Below are 22,242 nucleotides of genomic sequence, written 5' to 3' on the forward strand. Positions count from 1 at the left end.
CTTCTGGCGCACAGCTTCAGGATAGTCCTCGTTAAGATAGATATACAGTGTCTTACAAAAGTATTCATCCCCCTTGGTGTTTTTCCTATTTTGTTGCGTTACAACCTCTAATTTAAATGGATGTTTATTTGGACTTCATGTAATGGACATACACAAAATAGTCCAAATAGGTGAAGTGAAATGAAAAAAAAATATAACAAGAAATTTCCCAAAATAAAACATGGGAAAAGTGGTGCATGCTGTAACAATGGGTGAGGAGTCAAACGCAGAGAGCAAAGTAAACGGGAAAAAAACGCTTTAATGTCCTTAACAAAGTAACAGGTCCAAACATGGGTGAATGCCCTAAAACACAGGTGCAAAAACAAACCCAAAACCTAGTTACACACACCCGGACAGCGAAAACCCAAAACCGACGATACACCACAAACGTAACAAACACAACAAGCCCGCACAAACACCAGCGGGCTAAACGAACATAACACCCATCCAAAAACCCCAACAAGGAACAGGTGAAAACAATTAGACAAAAACAAACGAAAAGGAAAAAGGGATCGGTGGCAGCTAGTAGACCGGCGACGACAACCGCCGAGCACCACCCGAACAGGAAGGGGAGCCACCTTTGGTGGTATTCGTGACACATGCATATGTTATCACCCCCTTTGCTATGAAGCCCCTAAATAAGATCTGGTGCAACCAATTACCTTCAGAAGTCACACAATTAGTTAAATAAAGTCCACCCGTGTGCAATCTAAGTGTCACATGATCTCAGTATATTTTCACCTGTTCTGAAAGGCCCCAGAGTCTGCAACACCACTAAGCAAGGGGTACCACCAAGCAAGCGAGACCAAGGAGCTCTCCAAACAGGTCAGGGACATAGTTGTTGAGAGGGCCGCCCACCAAAACTCACGGACCAGGCAAGGAGGGTGTTAGTCAGAGAAGCAACAAAGAGACCAAAGATAACCCTGAACGAGCTGCAAAGCTCCACAGCGGAGATTGGAATATCTCTCCATATGACTACTTTAAGCCGTACACTCCACAGATCTGGGCTTTATGGAAGAGTGGCGAGAAGAAAAGCCATTGTTTAAAGACATAAACGAGCAAACACGTTTGGTGTTCGCCCAAAGGCATGTGGGAGACTCCCCATACATATGGAAGAAGGGACTCTGATCAGATGAGACTAAATTGAGCTTTTTGGCCATCAAGGAAAACGCTATGTCTGGCGCAAACCCAACACCTCTCATCACCCCGAGAACACCATTCCATCCCACAGCATCATGCAGGGATATATTTCATCAGCAGGGACTGGGAAACTGATCAGAATTAAATGAATGATGGATGGTGCTAAATACAGGGAAATTCTTGAGGGAAACCTGTTTTAGTCTTCCAGAGATTTGAGACTGGGACGGAGGTTCACCTTCCAGCAGGGCAATGACACTAAGCATACTGCTAAAGCAACACTCGAGTGGTTTAAGGGGAAACAGTTAAATGTCTTCGAATGGCCTAGTCAAAGTCCACACCTCAATTCAATTGAGAATCTATGGTATGACTTAAAGATTGCTGTACACCAGTGGAACCCATCCAACTTGAAGGAGCTGGAGCAGTTTTGCCTTGAATAATGGCCAAAAATCCCAGTGGCTAGATGTGCCAAGCTTATAAAGACATAACCCAAGAGTCTTGCAGCTGTAATTGCTGCAGAAGGTGGCTCTACAAAGTATTGACTTTGGGGGGTGAATAGTTATGTACTCTCAAGTTTTCTGTATTTTTGTCTTATTTCTTGTTTGTTTCACAATAAAAAAAATATTTTGCATCTTCAAAGTGGTAGGCATGTTGTGTAATAGCTTGATATGGAGCTAGTTAGCAGCAACCCTTAATAGCTCCAGGAGTCACTAGAGCACAATGAGCCAAGTAAAGCCCCCCAGCTTTACGACGATGGGCCAATTGTGCACCGCCCTATGGGTCTCTGACACAGCCTGGAATCAAACCTGGCTACTGTAGTGACATCTCAAGCACTGTGAGGCAGTGCCTTTGACCGCTGCGCCACTCAGGAGGCTTTTATTGCAATTCGATATTCAAAACATATTGCTGACTACATGTCTGCTGCGGAGGGACAAGAGAGAGCCATGAGAAAAACAAATGTTGTTCAGACAAGGAAATGAAAGTGCTGAAAACAAATTGGCTCCCTATTTGCACTGAACAAATATATAAATGCAACATGAAACAATTTCAAAGATTTTACTGAGTTACAGTTCATATAAGGAAATCAGTCAATTTAACTAAATTCATTAGGCCCTAATCTATGGATTTCACTTGACTGGGAATACAGATATACTGTACATCTGTTGGTCACATATACATTAAAAAAAGGTAGGAGTGTGAATCAGAAAACCAGTCAGTATCTGGTGTGACCACTATTTCCCTCACGCATTGTGACACATCTCCTTCACATAGAGTTGATCAGGCTGTTGATTGTGGCCTGTCGAATGATGTCCCACTCCTGTTGAATGGCTTTGCGAAGTTGCTGGATATTGTCAGGAACTGGAACATGCTGTTGTAAACATTGATCCAGAGCACCCCAAACTTGCTCAATGGGTGACATGCCTGGTGAGTATGCAGGCATGGGAAGAACTGGGACATTTTTAGCTTCCAGGAATTGTGTACAGATCCTTGCGACATGGGCTGTGCATTATCATTCCACATCACATAAGGTGATGGCGGCAGATGAATGGCATGACAATGGGCCTCAGGATCTCGTCATAGTATCTCTGTGCATTCAAATTGCCAGGTGGCTTATGGTAGAGAAATTCACGTTAAATTATCTGGGTACAGCTCTGGTGGACATTCCTGCAGTCAGCATGCCATTTGCACGCTCCCTCAAATTTTGAGACATCTGTGGCATTGTGTTGTGTGACAAAACTGCACATTTACTAGTGGCCCTTTATTGTCCCCAGCACAAGGTGCACCTGTGTAATGATCATGCTGTTTAATCAGTTCTTGATATGCCACACCTGTCCGGTGGATGGATTATCTTGGCAAAGGAGAAATGCTCACTAACAGGGATGTACCCACATTTTTGCACCACATTTGAGAAAAATTTGCTTTTTGTACGTACATGTATGGAATATTTCTGAGATCTTTTATTTCAGCTCATGAAACATGGGACCAACATGGGACCAACACTTTTATTCAGTTAAAAAATATATATGGAGCAAGCAAGCTATGAAGGAAAATTTCAGTGCAGTTCCAACCTACTAGCACAAAAAATAATGTTGCGATATTGTCAAAACTATACAACATATCGTCAAAAATACTATCCCGATATGTAACTTTATCGATTTTTCCTTCCATCACTTTGCAAACATTTATGGACAGTTGTGTTTAAATCAAAAGGGATGCTGTTAAAAAGTGATTGAATTCAAATGGATTTATCCAATATAGTTTTCATAGAACCCCTACATGCAGATGGTTTAATGTATTGTAGATGGAGTATTTTTGGGGGGCTCATAATACCTCTGTGTTTTAATAAGCGTTGATCTGGGACTGCTTCAGTCATTCAGTATGTCTGGGTCTTGGCTGCAGAACAGTCTTGTCCTCCCTCTCCCATAGCATCACTATTCAATTCTGAGCAGAGCTGATTATTTCCATGTGTCAGAGACATACCAATGACAGCATCACGTGTCAGTGAATTTGGGCTGGAGCTGGTCCGGTGCCAGGCCCCAGAACCTCCTGCAGTTTCTGGTTTCCCCCTCTCTTCTAACACTGCATTGTCAGTGTCCTGTGAACTCAAAGACCTCAGGGAAGGACTCCCTCCTCTTTAGCCACACACACATAAACACTCATACACACTGACTGCACATTGCACACTGCGACGTGTACTTCCTCCGGCCTCCCTTCTCCCCACACTCCACTCACTCACTCACACACACACACACACACACACACACACACACACACACACACACACACACACACACACACACACACACACATCTTTGCATTCCACTGATCCAGCCCACCAGACTCTGCAATGCTGCACTCCCCCCCTCTTTCTATCGCTCTCTCTCTTTCTCTCACTTTCTCTCCATCTCTCTCTCTCTCTCTCTCTCTCTCGCTCTCTCTCGCTCTCTCTCGCTCTCTCCCTGTCTCATCCATCAAGCTAAAAATAGCCCTTCACTGGTGCTTTGACACTCTCTCTCTCTCTCTCTCTCTCTCTCTCTCTGTCTCTCTCTCTCTCTCTCTCTCTCTATCCCTCTCTCTCTCTATCCCTCTCCTTCTCTACACCTAACTGTGTACAGGACTTCCTGCCCACTCGCTGAGCATTGCTCAAAACATGTCAGGCACACACACATTTCAAAATATTTTTCTTAGTATTTTGTTTCTACTTATCTGCAGCAAACGGTGCTGTATGTCCAGGGGTGGGAGGGTGTGTTCAATTAGATCTACAAGGTTACCTTGAAAAGTGCCATTGTGGCAGAAATGGCAGTCTCTTGAAGTCAGTGGTCAGCTAACATATTGACTGTGTGTAACTGTGTGGTGTGGCATGGCTTGCTGAGTCAGACGGTGGGAACAGCCTGGAGGACAGCGGGGGCTCAAGGTGAACCAAAGGCCTCAAACGATCATTTATCATGTCATGCTTCATTAGGGGCGGTAGGGTAGCCTAGTGGTTAGAGTGTTGGACTAGTAACCGGAAGGTTGCAAGTTCAAACCCCCGAGCTGACAAGGTCCAAATCTGTCGTTCTGCCCCTGAACAGGCAGTTAACCCACTAGGCCATCATTGAAAATAAGAATTTGTTCTTATCTGACTTGCCTTAAATAAAGGAAAAATAAATTGACACCAGGTTGAAAGGTCTTATATCAATGTCATGCCTGTTGCTGATGTTCTTTCTATGTTTTGGATTTTCTTTCTAATCAATGCATTTGTGAAATAGTGAAACATTGTTTTAGATATTTTCTTGCTTTAAATATTTTTCAAAGGTTAAAATAGATTTGACATTGTTTTGAACTCCAACGAGCACTTCACTGGTTGGCTCTGTAAATTACAGCTTTGTGATGAATTCTGGATCCCATTTTGTACGCTGGCTGTCACCACTGTGTGTTGACTGATTTTCAAACGGTTTCAGAGTATGTACCTTACTGTGTTATACCTACAGTATCTATCTTATAATGTATTATTGGTATAGTCTTTAAATCAAAATCAAATGTATTTATATAGCCCTTCGTACATCAGCTGATATCTCAAAGTGCTGTACAGAAACCCAGCCTAAAACCCCAAACAGCAAGCAATGCAGGTGTAGAAGCACGGCAGCTCCACAAAAAGGATCTGGTGCATCTTACCTGCTGATGCAGCATCTAACCCGCTAATGCAGCATCTTAAATACTGATGCAGCATCTTAAATACTGATGCAGCATCTAACCTACTGATGCAGCATCTAACCCGCTGATGCAGCATCTTAAATACTGATGCAGTATCTAACCTACTGATGCAGCATCTAACCTACTGATGCAGCATCTTACCCGCTGATGCAGCATCTAACCTACTGATGCAGCATCTTAAATACTGATGCAGCATCTTACCCGCTGATGCAGCATCTTAAATACTGATGCAGCATCTAACCCCCTGATGCAGCATCTAACCCGCTGATGCAGCATCTAACCCGCTGATGCAGCATCTAACCCCCTGATGCAGCATCTAACCCCCTGATGCAGCATCTAACCCGCTGATGCAGCATCTTACCTACTGATGCAGAATCTTACCCCTGATGCAGCATCTAACCTACTGATGCAGCATCTGACCCTCTGATGCAGAATCTTACCTGCTGATGCAGAATCTTACCTAGTCTTCCTATAGCTGCACAGAATGCAACGTTTAAGCTACCTTTAACTGTCAGATGATGTGGGTGGGTGTATTTAGGTTGACGTGGGTGTATTTGACTGTGGGGGGTTTGAATAAGATTAAGGTTTGTGATGCTTGTTGAATGTTGTTCAGCTGTTAAAACAGGATGAACCTCTCCGTGTAAGCCACAAGGAAAACTGAGTCACGGTTCTCGATCAGACCACAGATGGTTAGGGCAGCAGGTCATCACAACAGATACTAACCCACGCCCCCTTCTCTTTCTACTTCCCAGTGACTTGTTGTCGGCGGATTATGTGGAGATCCACTATGAGGAGGGTAAACCTGTTCTATCGAAGGTAACATCTCCAGTCAGAACACTCACTCTGTTTGGGTTCCTGTTTTCATTTACCTTTTTTTTTTTTCTTTTACGGGCGGAGCCTAATTGGTTCCCAGTGGAAGACACAGGGCCTACAGCTGGTAAAGAATGGATTGGTTTTGTTTTATGGGGGGGCTGATTAGGGCCAATCAAAGTACAAGTGGATAGTTAAAGTAATATGTAGCAAAACGCTTAAAGACTTTTCAGTTGTACCATGTCTACAGGACCTCTGGAGTTCACAGACATTCAAATCAATAATATGGCGGCCATTGTCCATGTAGAGTACAGAGAGGTACTTTTATATTTCTACTGTGATGTTATTTATCCACTTCGTCTCGATCTGTCCTAATATAGCTCGTGTTGATTAGCATTACCTAACTTCATCAAATACAGTATGTGGTGCCAGTTTGCATCATCAGTTCAAATGTGATTCGTCCTGATGTTCAAATGTGATTCATACTGATGTTCTAATATGATTCATTCTGATGTTCAATTCTGATTCATCCTGATGTTCAAATCTGATTCATTCTGATGTTCAAATATGATTCATCCTGATGTTAAAATCTTATTCATTCTGATGTTAAAATATGATTTATTCTGATGTTAAAATCTGATTCATCCTGATGTTGCGTAAGTGCTGTTTCTGTTTTAATGATGAAGAAAGAGAGTGAGGGAGAGCTAGGGGAGAGAGAGAAAGGAGAAAGAGAGAGGGAGGGAGGGATATATGGGGAGAGGAAGGATGGATGGTCGAGAAAGAGAGAGAGGGATGGTAAAGAAAGAGAGTGTGAGAGGGAGGGATGGTAGAGAGAGAGAGAGGGATGGTAAAGAAAGAGAGTGTGAGAGGGAGGGATGGTAGAGAGAGAGAGAGAGAGAGGGTAGAGAGATGGTAGAGAGATGGTAGAGAGAGAGATGGTAGAGAGAGAGATGGTAGAGAGATGGTAGAGAGAGAGAGAAGGGAGAGGGAACTGCCACTGGTATTGCTGAATCAGGATCAGGCTGAGGGGCTGATGGCTGAGGGGCTGATGGCTGAGGGGCTGATGGGTTGAGGGGCTGAGAGCTAGGCTGAGGGGTTGAGGGGCTGAGGGCTAGGCTGAGGGGCTGTGGGCTCAGGGGCTGAGGGCTAGGCTGGGCACAGTGGAGCTAGCTGACTCAGCATGGCTCCACTCCGCTCCCCTGCAGCCTCCTGCCTCTCCTGCCTGCCTGGCTGCAATCCAGATCACGTGACAGGGAAAGGAGAGACTGGCGCTCTGCAGTAGCTATGCAGCGTGGGATGGTGGCTCTTTCTGAGAGAGAGAGAGAGAGAGAGAGAGAGAGAGAGAGAGAGAGAGATGTGGACCATTGAGGTCTGAAGAGAACAGTCAAGTTTGAGGCCCACAGACACAACCCACACTCCCGAAATGTATTAGTTGTAAATGTGGGCTGATTTTGTTAACCAGGCTGCAGAAGATGCACTATATTGGAGAAAAGTATAGTCCTCCCAACTGAATAAACAGTACTACAACACAGTTGCAATAATGCAGCAAATACACAAAGGTACTTCATCTGAAGCATATTCCAGATTGTATAGATGGATTAGTATGTGGAATTTAATTTGTTTGTTGAATGTCTTGTAGAAGACCACTGGAGTGGTGCTCTAATCATCATGTCCCCCCATCTTCTCCACATTAGGTTGCTGTGATGTGAAGTGTTGTCTAAGTGTTGTTTAAGTGTTGTATAAGTGTTGTGTAAGTGTTGTGTAAGTGTTGTTTACATGTTGTTTAAGTGCTGTTTAAGTGTTGTCTAAGTGTTGTTTAAGTGTTGTATAAGTGTTGTATAAGTGTTGTATAAGTGTTGTTTACATGTTGTTTAAGTGCTGTTTAAGTGTTGTTTACATGTTGTTTACATGTTGTTTGAGTGCTGTTTAAGTGTTGAATAAGTGTTGTCTAAGTGTTGTTTAAGTGTTGTATAAGTGCTGTGTAAGTGTTGTATAAGTGTTGTTTAAGTGTTGTATAAGTGTTGTGTAAGTGTTGTATAAGTGTTGTTTAAGTGTTGTATAAGTGTTGTGTAAGTGTTGTTTAAGTGCTGTTTAAGTGTTGTATAAGTGTTGTGTAAGTGTTGTATAAGTGTTGTGTAAGTGTTGTATAAGTGTTGTGTAAGTGTTGTATAAGTGCTGTGTAAGTGTTGTATAAGTGTTGTTTAAGTGTTGTATAAGTGTTGTTTAAGTGTTGTATAAGTGTTGTTTAAGTGTTGTATAAGTGTTGTTTACATGTTGTTTAAGTGCTGTTTAAGTGTTGTATAAGTGTTGTGTAAGTGTTGTTTACATGTTGTTTAAGTGCTGTTTGAGTGCTGTTTAAGTGCTGTTTCTGTGTTCCCTCAGGGTGGTGAACACTGTTACTACCACGGCCAGGTGAGGGGGAAAGATGATTCCCACGTGGCCTTGTCTACCTGCAATGGGCTGCAGTAAGTGAAGGAACAGCAGCAGTTGTACATATAATAATCCGTGCCTGGAATATGTGTGGAGATTCATCTGTGCTCTCGACAGCTGCTATTGACTCGGTATTGACTGTCTTCTCTCTTCACTTTGCCTCTCGTTCCCCCTGCCTTTGCCTGACAGCGGAATGTTTGACGATGGACTCTATCTCTATATAATGGAGCCTTTGCAACAGACTCACTCAATTGTAAGTTCTTCCTTCCATTTAGGTTTTTAACAATCTTTGCTACACAAATAACATTGTTCTACCTCTACTTGTGCTACTGCTAGGATCGCTTTTGCCACTTTTACCCTTACTAAGGCCTCCTTTACCCTTACTAAAGCCTCCTTTACCCTTACTAAGGCCTCCTTTACCCTTACTAAAGCCTCCTTTACCCTTACTAAGGCCTCCTTTACCCTTACTAAAGCCTCCTTTACCCTTACTAAAGTCTCCTTTACCCTTACTAAAGTCTCCTTTACCCTTACTAAAGCCTCCTTTACCCTTACTAAAGCCTCCTTTACCCTTACTAAAGCCTCCTTTACCCTTACTAAAGTCTCCTTTACCCTTACTAAGTCCTCCTTTACCCTTACTAAGTCCTCCTTTACCCTTACTAAGTCCTCCTTTACCCTTACTAAAGCCTCCTTTACCCTTACTAAAGCCTCCTTTACCCTTACTAAAGCCTCCTTTACCCTTACTAAAGCCTCCTTTACCCTTACTAAAGCCTCCTTTACCCTTACTAAAGCCTCCTTTACCCTTACTAAAGTCTCCTTTACCCTCACTAAGTCCTCCTTTACCCTTACTAAGTCCTCCTTTACCCTTACTAAGTCCTCCTTTACCCTTACTAAAGCCTCCTTTACCCTTACTAAAGCCTCCTTTACCCTTACTAAAGCCTCCTTTACCCTTACTAAGTCCTCCTTTACCCTTACTAAAGCCTCATTTACCCTTACTAAAGCCTCCTTTACCCTTACTAAAGTCTCCTTTACCCTTACTAAAGCCTCCTTTACCCTTACTAATGCCTCCTTTACCCTTACTAAAGCCTCCTTTACCCTTACTAAAGCCTCCTTTACCCTTACTAAGTCCTCCTTTACCCTTACTAAGTCCTCCTTTACCCTTACTAATGCCTCCTTTACCCTTACTAAAGCCTCCTTTACCCTTACTAAAGCCTATTTTACCCTTACTAAAGCCTCCTTTACCCTTACTAAAGCCTCTTTTACCCTTACTAAAGCCTCCTTTACCCTTACTAAAGCCTATTTTACCCTTACTAAAGCCTCCTTTACCCTTACTAAAGCCTCCTTTACCCTTACTAAGTCCTCCTTTACAGAATCAACATTAATCAGTAAATAAAATGGAATACTTGGCTACCCTAAACACATTATCATTACATTACCATGATCCTTTCCATTACCATTAATCTTACCCTTACTAAAGCCTCCTTTACCCTTACTAAAGTCTCCTTTACCCTTACTAAAGCCTCCTTTACCCTTACTAAAGCCTCCTTTACCCTTACTAAAGTCTCCTTTACCCTTACTAAGTCCTCCTTTACCCTTACTAAGTCCTCCTTTACAGAATCAACATTAATCAGTAAATAAAATGGAATACTTGGCTACCCTAAACACATATTCATTACATTACCATGATCCTTTCCATTACCATTAATCTTACCCTTACAAAAGCCTCCTTTACCCTTACTAAGTCCTCCTTTACCCTTACTAAGTCCTCCTTTACCCTTAACGGAAAGGATTAATAACAATGGAAATTATAATGGAATTATAATGATAATGGGAATTATAATTATAACGGAAAGATGAATGATAATGACACCGGAAAGGATAATGATAATAGTGGAAAGGACAGTGATAATGGAAAGATTAATGATAATGGAATGATAATGATCATGGAAAGATTAATGGTAATGGAAAGGATCATGGTAATGTAATGATAATGTGTTTAGGGTAGCCAAGTATTCCATTTTATTTACTGATTAATGTTGATTCTGTAGTTGTGAAAACCTGATCATGTGCCTTGTTATACAGTGAAATGGGAATACCCTCCGATACCCTCTTCTTCTGTAACTTGACCCCTGTTCCCTGTTCCCTCCACCCTCATCACACCCCTGTTGACGGCCTGTTGATGGTTTTTCCCTCACAGGATACAGCCGCACGGCCCCACTCACTGCGCAGGATGCCCAGCCTCCAGTGGAACAGTGACTCCGAGGAACTGGGTAAGGTGTTCTGCATCTGACTGCCATCTTGGATCTTGCATTATAACGTCCACCCGCCCTCCACCACTTTACATCAACACTCTCATGGCCTGTCTACCTGGCCTTCCAGAACCTCTCCTACTAACGCTGACATTAGATTTCCCCTCATCTGGGTCAAGTACATAATGTCAAATACGTTCAAAAACCCTGTGTTGCGCTTGATTTGGTTTGTAGAGTGGAAGGTAAATTAACTTAAAGCATACCTCAACTTAATACTTTAGTGTATGACGCAGGTTGGGACTGTTGACACATAACCACAGAACCCAGCATGGCATCGGTATCCTGGCGTAGACCTCAGTGTGTTTATCAACCTTTGCTATTGTGTTTCTGTGTTCCCGTGTTTCTCTAGTGAAGGACGAGCGGCTGCTTTCGGAGCTGGACGACATGTCCTGGCTGAAGCGCAGGAAAAAGCGGGCTGTAAGTCTGTGACCTCATCAGTCCCGTAAAGGGATTTTGTAAAACACTCCACCTACTCTAACCCCAACCCTACTGTAACCATACCCTAACTCTAACCCTACTGTAACCCTACTGTAACCATACCCTAACTCTAACCCTACCCTAACCCTACCCCAACCCTACTGTAACCATACCCTAACTCTAACCCTACTGTAACCCTACTGTAACCATACCCTAACTCTAACCCTACTGTAACCCTACTGTAACCATACCCTAACTCTAACCCTACTGTAACCCTACTGTAACCCTACCCTAACTCTAACCCTACTGTAACCCTACTGTAACCATACCCTAACTCTAACCCTACTCTAACCCCAACCCTACTGTAACCATACCCTAACTCTAACCCTACCCCAACCCTACTGTAACCCTACTGTAACCCTACCCTAACTCTAACCCTACTGTAACCCTACTGTAACCATACCCTAACTCTAACCCTACTGTAACCCTACTGTAACCATACCCTAACTCTAACCCTACTGTAACCCTACTGTAACCCTACCCTAACTCTAACACTACTGTAACCCTACTGTAACCATACCCTAACTCTAACCCTACTGTACCCCTACTGTAACCATACCCTAACTCTAACCCTACTGTAACCCTACTGTAACCCTACCCTAACTCTAACCCTACTGTAACCCTACTGTAACCATACCCTAACTCTAACCCTACTGTAACCCTACTGTAACCATACCCTAACTCTAACCCTACTGTAACCCTACTGTAACCATACCCTAACTCTAACCCTACTGTAACCCTACTGTAACCATACCCTAACTCTAACCCTACCCTAACCCTACCCCAACCCTACTGTAACCATACCCTAACTCTAACCCTACTGTAACCCTACTGTAACCATACCCTAACTCTAACCCTACTGTAACCCTACTGTAACCATACCCTAACTCTAACCCTACTGTAACCCTACTGTAACCCTACCCTAACTCTAACCCTACTGTAACCCTACTGTAACCATACCCTAACTCTAACCCTACTCTAACCCCAACCCTACTGTAACCATACCCTAACTCTAACCCTACCCCAACCCTACTGTAACCCTACTGTAACCCTACCCTAACTCTAACCCTACTGTAACCCTACTGTAACCATACCCTAACTCTAACCCTACTGTAACCCTACTGTAACCATACCCTAACTCTAACCCTACTGTAACCCTACTGTAACCCTACCCTAACTCTAACACTACTGTAACCCTACTGTAACCATACCCTAACTCTAACCCTACTGTACCCCTACTGTAACCATACCCTAACTCTAACCCTACTGTAACCCTACTGTAACCCTACCCTAACTCTAACCCTACTGTAACCCTACTGTAACCATACCCTAACTCTAACCCTACTGTAACCCTACTGTAACCATACCCTAACTCTAACCCTACTGTAACCCTACTGTAACCATACCCTAACTCTAACCCTACTGTAACCCTACTGTAACCATACCCTAACTCTAACCCTACTGTAACCCTACTGTAACCATACCCTAACTCTAACCCTACTGTAACCCTACTGTAAACATACCCTAACTCTAACCCTACCCTAACCCTACCCTAACCCTACTGTAACCATACCCTAACTCTAACCCTACCCTAACCCTACCCTAACCCAACTGTAACCATACCCTAACTCAAACCCTACCCTAACCCTACCCTAACCCTACTGTAACCATACCCTAACTCTAACCCTACCCTAACCCTACTGTAACCATACCCTAACTCTAACCCTACTGTAACCCTACTGTAACCATACCCTAACTCTAACCCTACCCCAACCCTACCCTAACCCTACTGTAACCATACCCTAACTCTAACCCTACTGTAACCATACCCTAACTCTAACCCTACTGTAACCCTACTGTAACCATACCCTAACTCTAACCCTACTGTAACCATACCCTAACTCTAACTCTACCCTAACCCTACCCTAACCCTACTGTAACCATACCCTAACTCTAACCCTACCCTAACCCTACTGTAACCATACCCTAACTCTAACCCTACTGTAACCATACACTAACTCTAACCCTACCCTAACCCTACTGTAACCCTACTGCAACCCTACTGTAACCCTAACCCTACTGTAACCCTACTGTAACCCTAACCCTACTATAACCCTACTGTAAAACTAATCATACTGTAAACCTACTGTAATCCTACTGTAACCCTACTATAACCCTACTGTAACCATACGGTAACCCTAACCCTACTGTAACCCTACTGTAACCCTAACCCTACTATAACCCTACTGTAACACTAATCATACTGTAAACCTACTGTAATCCTACTGTAACCCTACTATAACCCTACTGTAACCATACGGTAACCCTAACCCTACTGTAACCCTACTGTAACACTAATCATATTGTAAACCTACTGTAACCCTACCCTAACCCTACTGTAACCCTACTGTAACCATACCCTAACTCTAACCCTACTGTAACCCTACTGTAACCCTACCCTAACTCTAACACTACTGTAACCCTACTGTAACCATACCCTAACTCTAACCCTACTGTACCCCTACTGTAACCATACCCTAACTCTAACCCTACTGTAACCCTACTGTAACCCTACCCTAACTCTAACCCTACTGTAACCCTACTGTAACCATACCCTAACTCTAACCCTACTGTAACCCTACTGTAACCATACCCTAACTCTAACCCTACTGTAACCCTACTGTAACCATACCCTAACTCTAACCCTACTGTAACCCTACTGTAACCATACCCTAACTCTAACCCTACTGTAACCCTACTGTAACCATACCCTAACTCTAACCCTACTGTAACCCTACTGTAAACATACCCTAACTCTAACCCTACCCTAACCCTACCCTAACCCTACTGTAACCATACCCTAACTCTAACCCTACCCTAACCCTACCCTAACCCAACTGTAACCATACCCTAACTCAAACCCTACCCTAACCCTACCCTAACCCTACTGTAACCATACCCTAACTCTAACCCTACCCTAACCCTACTGTAACCATACCCTAACTCTAACCCTACTGTAACCCTACTGTAACCATACCCTAACTCTAACCCTACCCCAACCCTACCCTAACCCTACTGTAACCATACCCTAACTCTAACCCTACTGTAACCATACCCTAACTCTAACCCTACTGTAACCCTACTGTAACCATACCCTAACTCTAACCCTACTGTAACCATACCCTAACTCTAACTCTACCCTAACCCTACCCTAACCCTACTGTAACCATACCCTAACTCTAACCCTACCCTAACCCTACTGTAACCATACCCTAACTCTAACCCTACTGTAACCATACACTAACTCTAACCCTACCCTAACCCTACTGTAACCCTACTGCAACCCTACTGTAACCCTAACCCTACTGTAACCCTACTGTAACCCTAACCCTACTATAACCCTACTGTAAAACTAATCATACTGTAAACCTACTGTAATCCTACTGTAACCCTACTATAACCCTACTGTAACCATACGGTAACCCTAACCCTACTGTAACCCTACTGTAACCCTAACCCTACTATAACCCTACTGTAACACTAATCATACTGTAAACCTACTGTAATCCTACTGTAACCCTACTATAACCCTACTGTAACCATACGGTAACCCTAACCCTACTGTAACCCTACTGTAACACTAATCATATTGTAAACCTACTGTAACCCTACCCTAACCCTACTGTAACCATACTGTAAACCTACTGTAACACTACTGTAAACCTACTGTAACACTAATCCTACTGTAACCCTACTGTAACCCTAACCCCAATGTAAAGCTACTGTAACCCTAATCCTACTGTAACCCTACTGTAAAGCTACTGTAACCCTAACCCCACTGTAACCCTACTGTAACACTAATCCTACTGTAACACTAATCCTACTGTAACCCTACTGTAATCCTACTGTAACCCTACTGTAATCCTACTCTAACCCTACTGTAACCCTACTGTAACCCTACTGTAATCATACTGTAACAATAACCCTACTGTAACCCTACTATAATCCTACTGTAACCCTACTGTAATCTTACTGTAACAATAACCCTACTGTAATCCTACTGTAACCCTACTGTAATCCTACTGTAACCCTACTGTAATTCTACTGTAATCCTACTGTAACCCTAACCCTACTGTAACCCTACTGTAATTCTAATGTAATCCTACTGTACCCCTACTGTAATCCTACTGTAACAATAACCCTACTGTAATCCTAGCCTTACTGTAACGCACTCCTCCTACTGTTCATCTACCCTTGCTTTGTTATAACCTAGTGTGCTATGTAGCCTCTTGTTATTACCTAGTGTGCTTTGTAGCCTCTTGTTCTAACCTAGTGTGCTATGTAGCCTCTTGTTATAACCTAGTGTGCTATGTAGCCTCATGTTATAACCTAGTGTGCTATGTAGCCTCTTGTTATGACCTAATGTGCTATGTAGCCTCATGTTATAACCTAGTGTGCTATGTGGCCTCTTGTTATAACCTAGTGTGCTATGTAGCCTCTTGTTATGACCTAATGTGCTATGTAGCCTCATGTTATAACCTAGTGTGCTATGTGGCCTCTTGTTATAACCTAGTGTGCTATGTAGCCTCATGTTATAACCTAGTGTGCTATGTGGCCTCTTGTTATAACCTAGTGTGCTATGTAGCCTCATATAATTCTCTATTTTCTTCTCATCCTCTATAAATCTGCCATTGCTGTGTCTTATGAAAGTGAACTAATCTGTGGCTTTTTCAGATGCCTAGGAATGTATTTGAGGAGATGAAGTATTTGGAGATTATGATCGTCAGTGACCATAATATGGTATGTGCCCTCAAAAGCCAAGCAACACTATCTAAACAGAAGACAGGAAACACAAATGAATATTTCAGCGATGTTTCATTATTTTACTGTTAAGAGTCTCGACAGCATTCCGTCAACACCAAGGAGACTTGTTTTTCCTCCTCTCGTGTCCTATGCTTAGCCAGCTACACCCACAAGAGAATGCAACACTGTCGAATGTGGTGGTGGATATGCATGATTCATATCCTAGCTAACGTAACCGTCGTCCAGATGTGAAAACACCAGGCTTATTCTAATTGTTGGTGTGGACCATCAAAAATCAACATGTATTTTGTTATGTATTTTCTAAAAGGGTGTTGTAGATGCTTGTATGAGAATTGATTCATGTTCCCCTTAATAATAGTTTTGAATAACATTTGTGTTATTGTTTTTGTGTGGTCTGCAGTATAAGCGACTCAAGACCAAGCAGCACACCAGGAACTCTGCCAAGTCAGTGGTGAACCTTGTTGATGCTGTGAGTAACATCTTCAGTTGGCTCTGAGAACTGATTCTTCTTATTTTTTATTTTTTAAACTTTTATTCAACTGCAGATATTCAGACCTTCACCTCCTCTTTCTGGTGTATGTTTCAGGGTGTCCATCAGAACAATCTAGAATAATGTTGAACTGATTCTAATTATCTGGCTCTTGTGTGACTAAATAATATTTTCAATGCAATCATAGTTGAATCAATCATATTTGAATCAATCATCAATCATAGTTGAATCAATCATATTTGAATCAATCATCAATCATTGTTGAATCAATCATATTTGAATCAATCTTCAATCATTGTTGAATCAATCATATTTTAATCAATCATCAATCATAGTTGAATCAATCATATTTGAATCAATCATCAATCATAGTTGAATCAATCATATTTGAATCAATCATCAATCATAGTTGAATCAATCATAGCTTAATCAATTATTGTGTTTGCAAAACACAAGTATATCTAAACGTTGAATTTACAGATTAATTGATCAAATGTATATGTATTTTTTTGTTGAGAACAGCTGTTTACCATTTATATTGAAGTTCCCCTAGAGGTAGAACCCAGAATTGGCCACTTTCTCATGTGTCATACACTACTTATCTCATGTACCCTGAGTCTCATGTTCCCTCAGTTTCCTGTATCTCAAATCTCCTGTAATCTGAGTCTCCTGTAATCTGAGTCTCTTGTAATCTGAGTCTCTTGTAATCTCAGTCTCTTGTACCCTCAGTCTCCTGTAACCTCAGTCTCCTGTACCCTCAGTCTCCTGTAATCTGAGTCTCTTGTAATCTGAGTATCCTGTACCCTCAGTCTCCTGTAATCTGAGTCTCATGTAATCTGAGTCTCCTGTACCCTCAGTCTCCTGTAATCTGAGTCTCTTGTAATCTGAGTCTCTTGTACCCTCAGTCTCCTGTACCCTCAGTCGGCCCCATACATGTGTCTGTTATGTTCAGATTATACACTGTATCACTGTGCTTGTTGTTGCTCTGTGTAGCTGGGATGTGGAATAACAGTATTGTGTCTCTCCTTGCTCCCAGTGTGCTGTATCCCCTGTCCTGTCCTGTCCTGTCCTGTCTTGTCCCATGTCTCTCCCTGACTCAGTGTGCTTTCCTGTCCTGTCTTGTCTTGTCTTGTCCCATGTCTCTCCCTGCTCTCAGTGTGCTGTTTCCCCTGTCCTGTCCTGTCATGTCTTGTCCCATGTCTCTCCCTGCTCTCAGTGTGCTGTTTCCCCTGTCCTGTCCTGTCTTGTCCCATGTCTCTCCCTGCTCTCAGTGTGCTGTTCCCCTGTCCTGTCCTGTCTTGTCCTGTCCTGTCCTGTCTTGTCCCATGTCTCTCCCTGCTCTCAGTGTGCTGTTCCCCTGTCCTGTCCTGTCTTGTCCTGTCCCATGTCTTTCCCTGCTCTCAGTGTGCTGTTCCCCCTGTCCTGTCCTGTCCTATCTTGTCCTGTCCTGTCTTGTCCCATGTCTTTCCCTGCTCTCAGTGTGCTGTTTCCCCTGTCCTGTCCTGTCTTGTCCTGTCCTGTCCTATCTTGTCCTGTCCTGTCTTGTCCCATGTCTTTCCCTGCTCTCAGTGTGCTGTTTCCCCTGTCCTGTCCTGTCCTGTCCTGTCCTCAGACAGTACAGATGATCATTCACACCCAGTATTCTTCTCCTCTTCCTGTGCTGTGATCTCTCCATCTCTCTCTCTCTCTCTCTGTGTGTTCTCCCACTACCCCAACACGCTCCGATGACAGATCTTTAAGGAGCACCTGCACACACGGGTGGTTCTGGTTGCCGTGGAGATCTGGTCGGACAAGGACCCGATTCCCATCAGTGTGAAGCCTCTGGACATGCTGAAAGATTTCTCTAAGTACCGGGCGCAGAGCATCAAGCAACACGCTGACGCTGTGCACCTCTTCTCGTAAGTGCTCTCTCCTCCCTGTTCCTCAGGGCCACCCCATACTGATGCTGTAGTAAGTATCTCTTGCACACAGAGCCTCTTTATGGCTTCCCAGATCAGTAGATCACGTTAAAGGACTAGGCCCTCTTAACAACAAAGCAACCTTTTCCCATCCACTTTCATTTTTCCTCCAAGGGTGGCTGAAATACCACTCACATGTCCAGCATATGTCTGTCTGCCTGTCCACCTGTCTGTCTGTGTATCTGACTGCCTGTCTGTCTGCCTGTCTGTGTGTCTGTCTGATAGTTACTCTGTGTCTCTTCGATGCACAGCAATGTGACCTTCCACTATCGCCGAAGCAGTGTAGCGTACTTCGGGGGCATGTGCTCTGTGAGCCGTGGAGTAGGGGTCAACGAGGTGAGTCTAATGTCCAGGATCATATTTTTTTTTATTATGGCAGAACAGACTAGTAACTGCTAATGTTTTGTACCTGTAGTATGGCACCACATGGACTATGGCTTCGTCACTCTCCCAGAGCTTGGCACAGAACCTCGGCATCCAGTGGGATCCAGCCGCAAAGAGAAGTACACAGACCAGCTCACATTCATCACTGCACATTCATATATGTCCTCACAGATTTACAAAGCAGTCCTTTTTTTTGTTTTAATATCTCATTTTACAATCTATGTTTTAAATTTGGAATAATTTTAGGCACATATGTTTCTTTGATGGACATGTTGTGTGTTGTTCTCTCTATCAGAGGAATGCGGCTGCTCTGACTCCTGGGTGGGCTGCATTATGGAGGATACCGGGTAATGGGCTGCTGAACTACTGTTATTCTCACTCTCTGTTTCTGTCTATGTCTCGCTCTCCCTGTCACATGTGCCCCCTCACACACACATACACACAGACAGATATATATATACAGTGCCTTGAGAAAGTATTCGGCCCCCTTGAACTTTGCGACCTTTTGCCACATTTCAGGCTTCGAACATAAAGATATAAAACTGTATTTTTTTGTGAAGAATCAACAACAAGTGGGACACAATCATGAAGTGGAACGACATTTATTGGATATTTCAAACTTTTTTAACAAATCAAAAACTGAAAAATTGGGCGTGCAAAATTATTCAGCCCCCTTAAGTTAATACTTTGTAGCGCCACCTTTTGCTGCGATTACAGCTGTAAGTTGCTTTGGGTATGTCTCTGTCAGTTTTGCGGGGAGAGAGAGAGGTGGGGTGAGAGAGAAAGTGACCCCAAAGGGATATCTCAAACTAGACAATCTAATGTACTTGTCCTCTTGCTCAGTTGTGCACCGGGGCCTGACCACTCCTCTTTCTATTCTGGTTAGAGACAGTTTGCGCTGTTCTGTGAAGGGAGTAGTACACACCGTTGTACGAGATCTTCAGTTTCTTGGCAAGTTCTCGCATGGAATAGCCTTCATTTCTCAGAACAAGATTAGACTGACGAGTTTCAGAAGAAAGCTATTTGTTTCTGGCCATTTTGAGCCTGTAATCAAACCCACAAATGCTGATGCTCCAGATACAGATACAGATACAGTTTTCAGCTGTGCTAACATAATTGCAAAAGGGTTTTCTAATGATCAATTAGCCTTTTAAAATGGTAAACTTGGATTAGCTAACACCACGTGCCATCGGAACACAGGAGTGATGGTTGCTGATAATGGGCCTCTGTATTCCATAAAAAATCAGCCATTTCCAGCTGCAACAGTCATTTACAACATTACCAATGTCTTCAATGTTTTTCTAATCAATTTTATGTTATTTTAATGGACAAAAAAATGCTTTTCTTTCAAAAAAAAGGACATTTCTAAGTGACCCCAAACTTTTGAGGCGGAGAGAGAGAGGTGGGGAGAGAGAGAGAGATGGGGGGGAGAGAGATGGGGAGAGAGAGAGAGAGAGAGTTGGGGAGAGAGGTGGGGAGAGAGAGAGGTGGGGAGAGTGGGGAGAGAGAGAGGTGGGGAGAGAGAGAGATGGGGAGAGAGAGAGAGAGGTGGGGAGAGAGAGCGAGAGAGAGAGAGAGAGAGAGAGAGAGGTGGGGAGAGAGAGGTGGGGAGAGAGAGAGGTGGGGAGAGAGAGAGAGGTGGGGAGAGAGAGAGGTGGGGTGAGAGAGAAAGTGAAAAGGAGAGAGTGAGATAATATAACACTATGAAACAGATATTATTAGAGCTCCTATTAGGAGAGAGAATAGATTATTTCCGCGGATTTCTATTGAGGGAAATGTGTAATGATGCTAACCACCTAGCGCCCCAACCTCTCTATGTGCTGCTAACCACCTAGCGCCCCAACCTCTCTATGTGCTGCTAACCACCTAGCTCCCACTCTCTATGAGCTGCTAACCACCTAGCGCCCCAACCTCTCTATGTGCTGCTAACCACCTAGCTCCCACTCTCTATGAGCTGCTAACCACCTAGCGCCCCAACCTCTCTATGTGCTGCTAACCACCTAGCCCCCCCTCTCTATGAGCTACTAACCACCTAGCCCCCCCTCTATATGTGCTGCTAACCACCTAGCGCCCCAACCTCACTATGTGCTGCTAACCACCTAGCTCCCACTCTCTATGAGCTGCTAACCACCTAGCGCCCCAACCTCTCTATGAGCTGCTAACCACCTAGCTCCCACTCTCTATGAGCTGCTAACCACCTAGCACCCCAGCCTCTCTATGTGCTGCTAACCACCTAGCACCCTAACCTCTCTATGAGCTGCTAACCACCTAGCGCCCCAACCTCTCTATGAGCTGCTAACCACCTAGCTCCCACTCTCTATGAGCTGCTAACCACCTAGCGCCCCTGCTTCTCTCTATGAGCTGCTAACCACCTAGCCCCCCCTCTCTATGAGCTGCTAACCACCTAGCTCCCCTGCCTCTCTCTATGTGCTGCTAACCACCTAGCCCCCCTGCCTCTCTCTATGAGCTGCTAACCACCTAGCCCCCCCTCTCTATGAGCTACTAACCACCTAGCTCCCCTGCCTCTCTCTATGTGCTGCTAACCACCTAGCGCCCCTGCTTCTCTCTATGAGCTGCTAACCACCTAGCCCCCCCTCTCTATGAGCTGCTAACCACCTAGCTCCCCTGCCTCTCTCTATGTGCTGCTAACCACCTAGCCCCCCTGCCTCTCTCTATGAGCTGCTAACCACCTAGCCACCCCTATCTATGAGCTGCTAACCACCTAGCTCCCCTGCCTCTCTCTATGTGCTGCTAACCACCTAGCCCCCCTGCCTCTCTCTATGAGCTGCTAACCACCTAGCCCCCCCTCTCTATGAGCTACTGACCACCTAGCGCCCCTGCCTCTCTCTATGTGCTGCTAACCACCTAGCCCCCCCTCTCTATGAGCTACTAACCACCTAGCTCCCCTGCCTCTCTCTATGTGCTGCTAACCACCTAGCCCCCCTCTCTATGAGCTGCTAACCATCTAGCGCCCCTGCCTCTCTCTATGTGCTGATAACCACCTAGCCCCCCCTCTCTATGAGCTGCTAACCATCTAGCGCCCCTGCCTCTCTCTATGTGCTGATAACCACCTAGCCCCCCCTCTCTATGAGCTGCTAACCACCTAGCGCCCCTGCCTCTCTCTATGTGCTGATAACCACCTAATATAACAATGAGTCACCGATTTTATACTATGTATTTTTTATTAGCTAAG

General features: G+C 43.9%; 1 protein-coding gene across 3 annotated transcripts in view; it reads left to right on the top strand.

Moving 5' to 3' along the window:
- The window catches only part of LOC110501915 (disintegrin and metalloproteinase domain-containing protein 23), a 57,102-nt gene that overhangs the window by 10,828 nt on the left and 24,032 nt on the right, over window positions 1-22,242 (top strand). For all 3 annotated transcript variants that reach the window (XR_005038842.1, XM_036959386.1, XM_036959384.1), the window contains exons 4-14: window positions 6,123-6,186; window positions 8,563-8,645; window positions 8,800-8,863; window positions 10,805-10,877; window positions 11,266-11,333; window positions 16,128-16,193; window positions 16,618-16,686; window positions 18,439-18,605; window positions 18,917-19,001; window positions 19,081-19,168; window positions 19,345-19,396. Coding sequence is in view for 2 of the 3 variants with exons in the window: in XM_036959386.1 (XP_036815281.1) it covers window positions 6,123-6,186; window positions 8,563-8,645; window positions 8,800-8,863; window positions 10,805-10,877; window positions 11,266-11,333; window positions 16,128-16,193; window positions 16,618-16,686; window positions 18,439-18,605; window positions 18,917-19,001; window positions 19,081-19,168; window positions 19,345-19,396 (879 nt within the window). In the remaining variant the exon portion in view is untranslated. The remainder of the gene's footprint in view (window positions 1-6,122; window positions 6,187-8,562; window positions 8,646-8,799; window positions 8,864-10,804; window positions 10,878-11,265; window positions 11,334-16,127; window positions 16,194-16,617; window positions 16,687-18,438; window positions 18,606-18,916; window positions 19,002-19,080; window positions 19,169-19,344; window positions 19,397-22,242) is intronic.

The sequence above is a fragment of the Oncorhynchus mykiss genome, chromosome 22, assembly GCF_013265735.2.
Source record: "Oncorhynchus mykiss isolate Arlee chromosome 22, USDA_OmykA_1.1, whole genome shotgun sequence".
NCBI classification, from domain to species: Eukaryota; Metazoa; Chordata; class Actinopteri; order Salmoniformes; family Salmonidae; genus Oncorhynchus; species Oncorhynchus mykiss.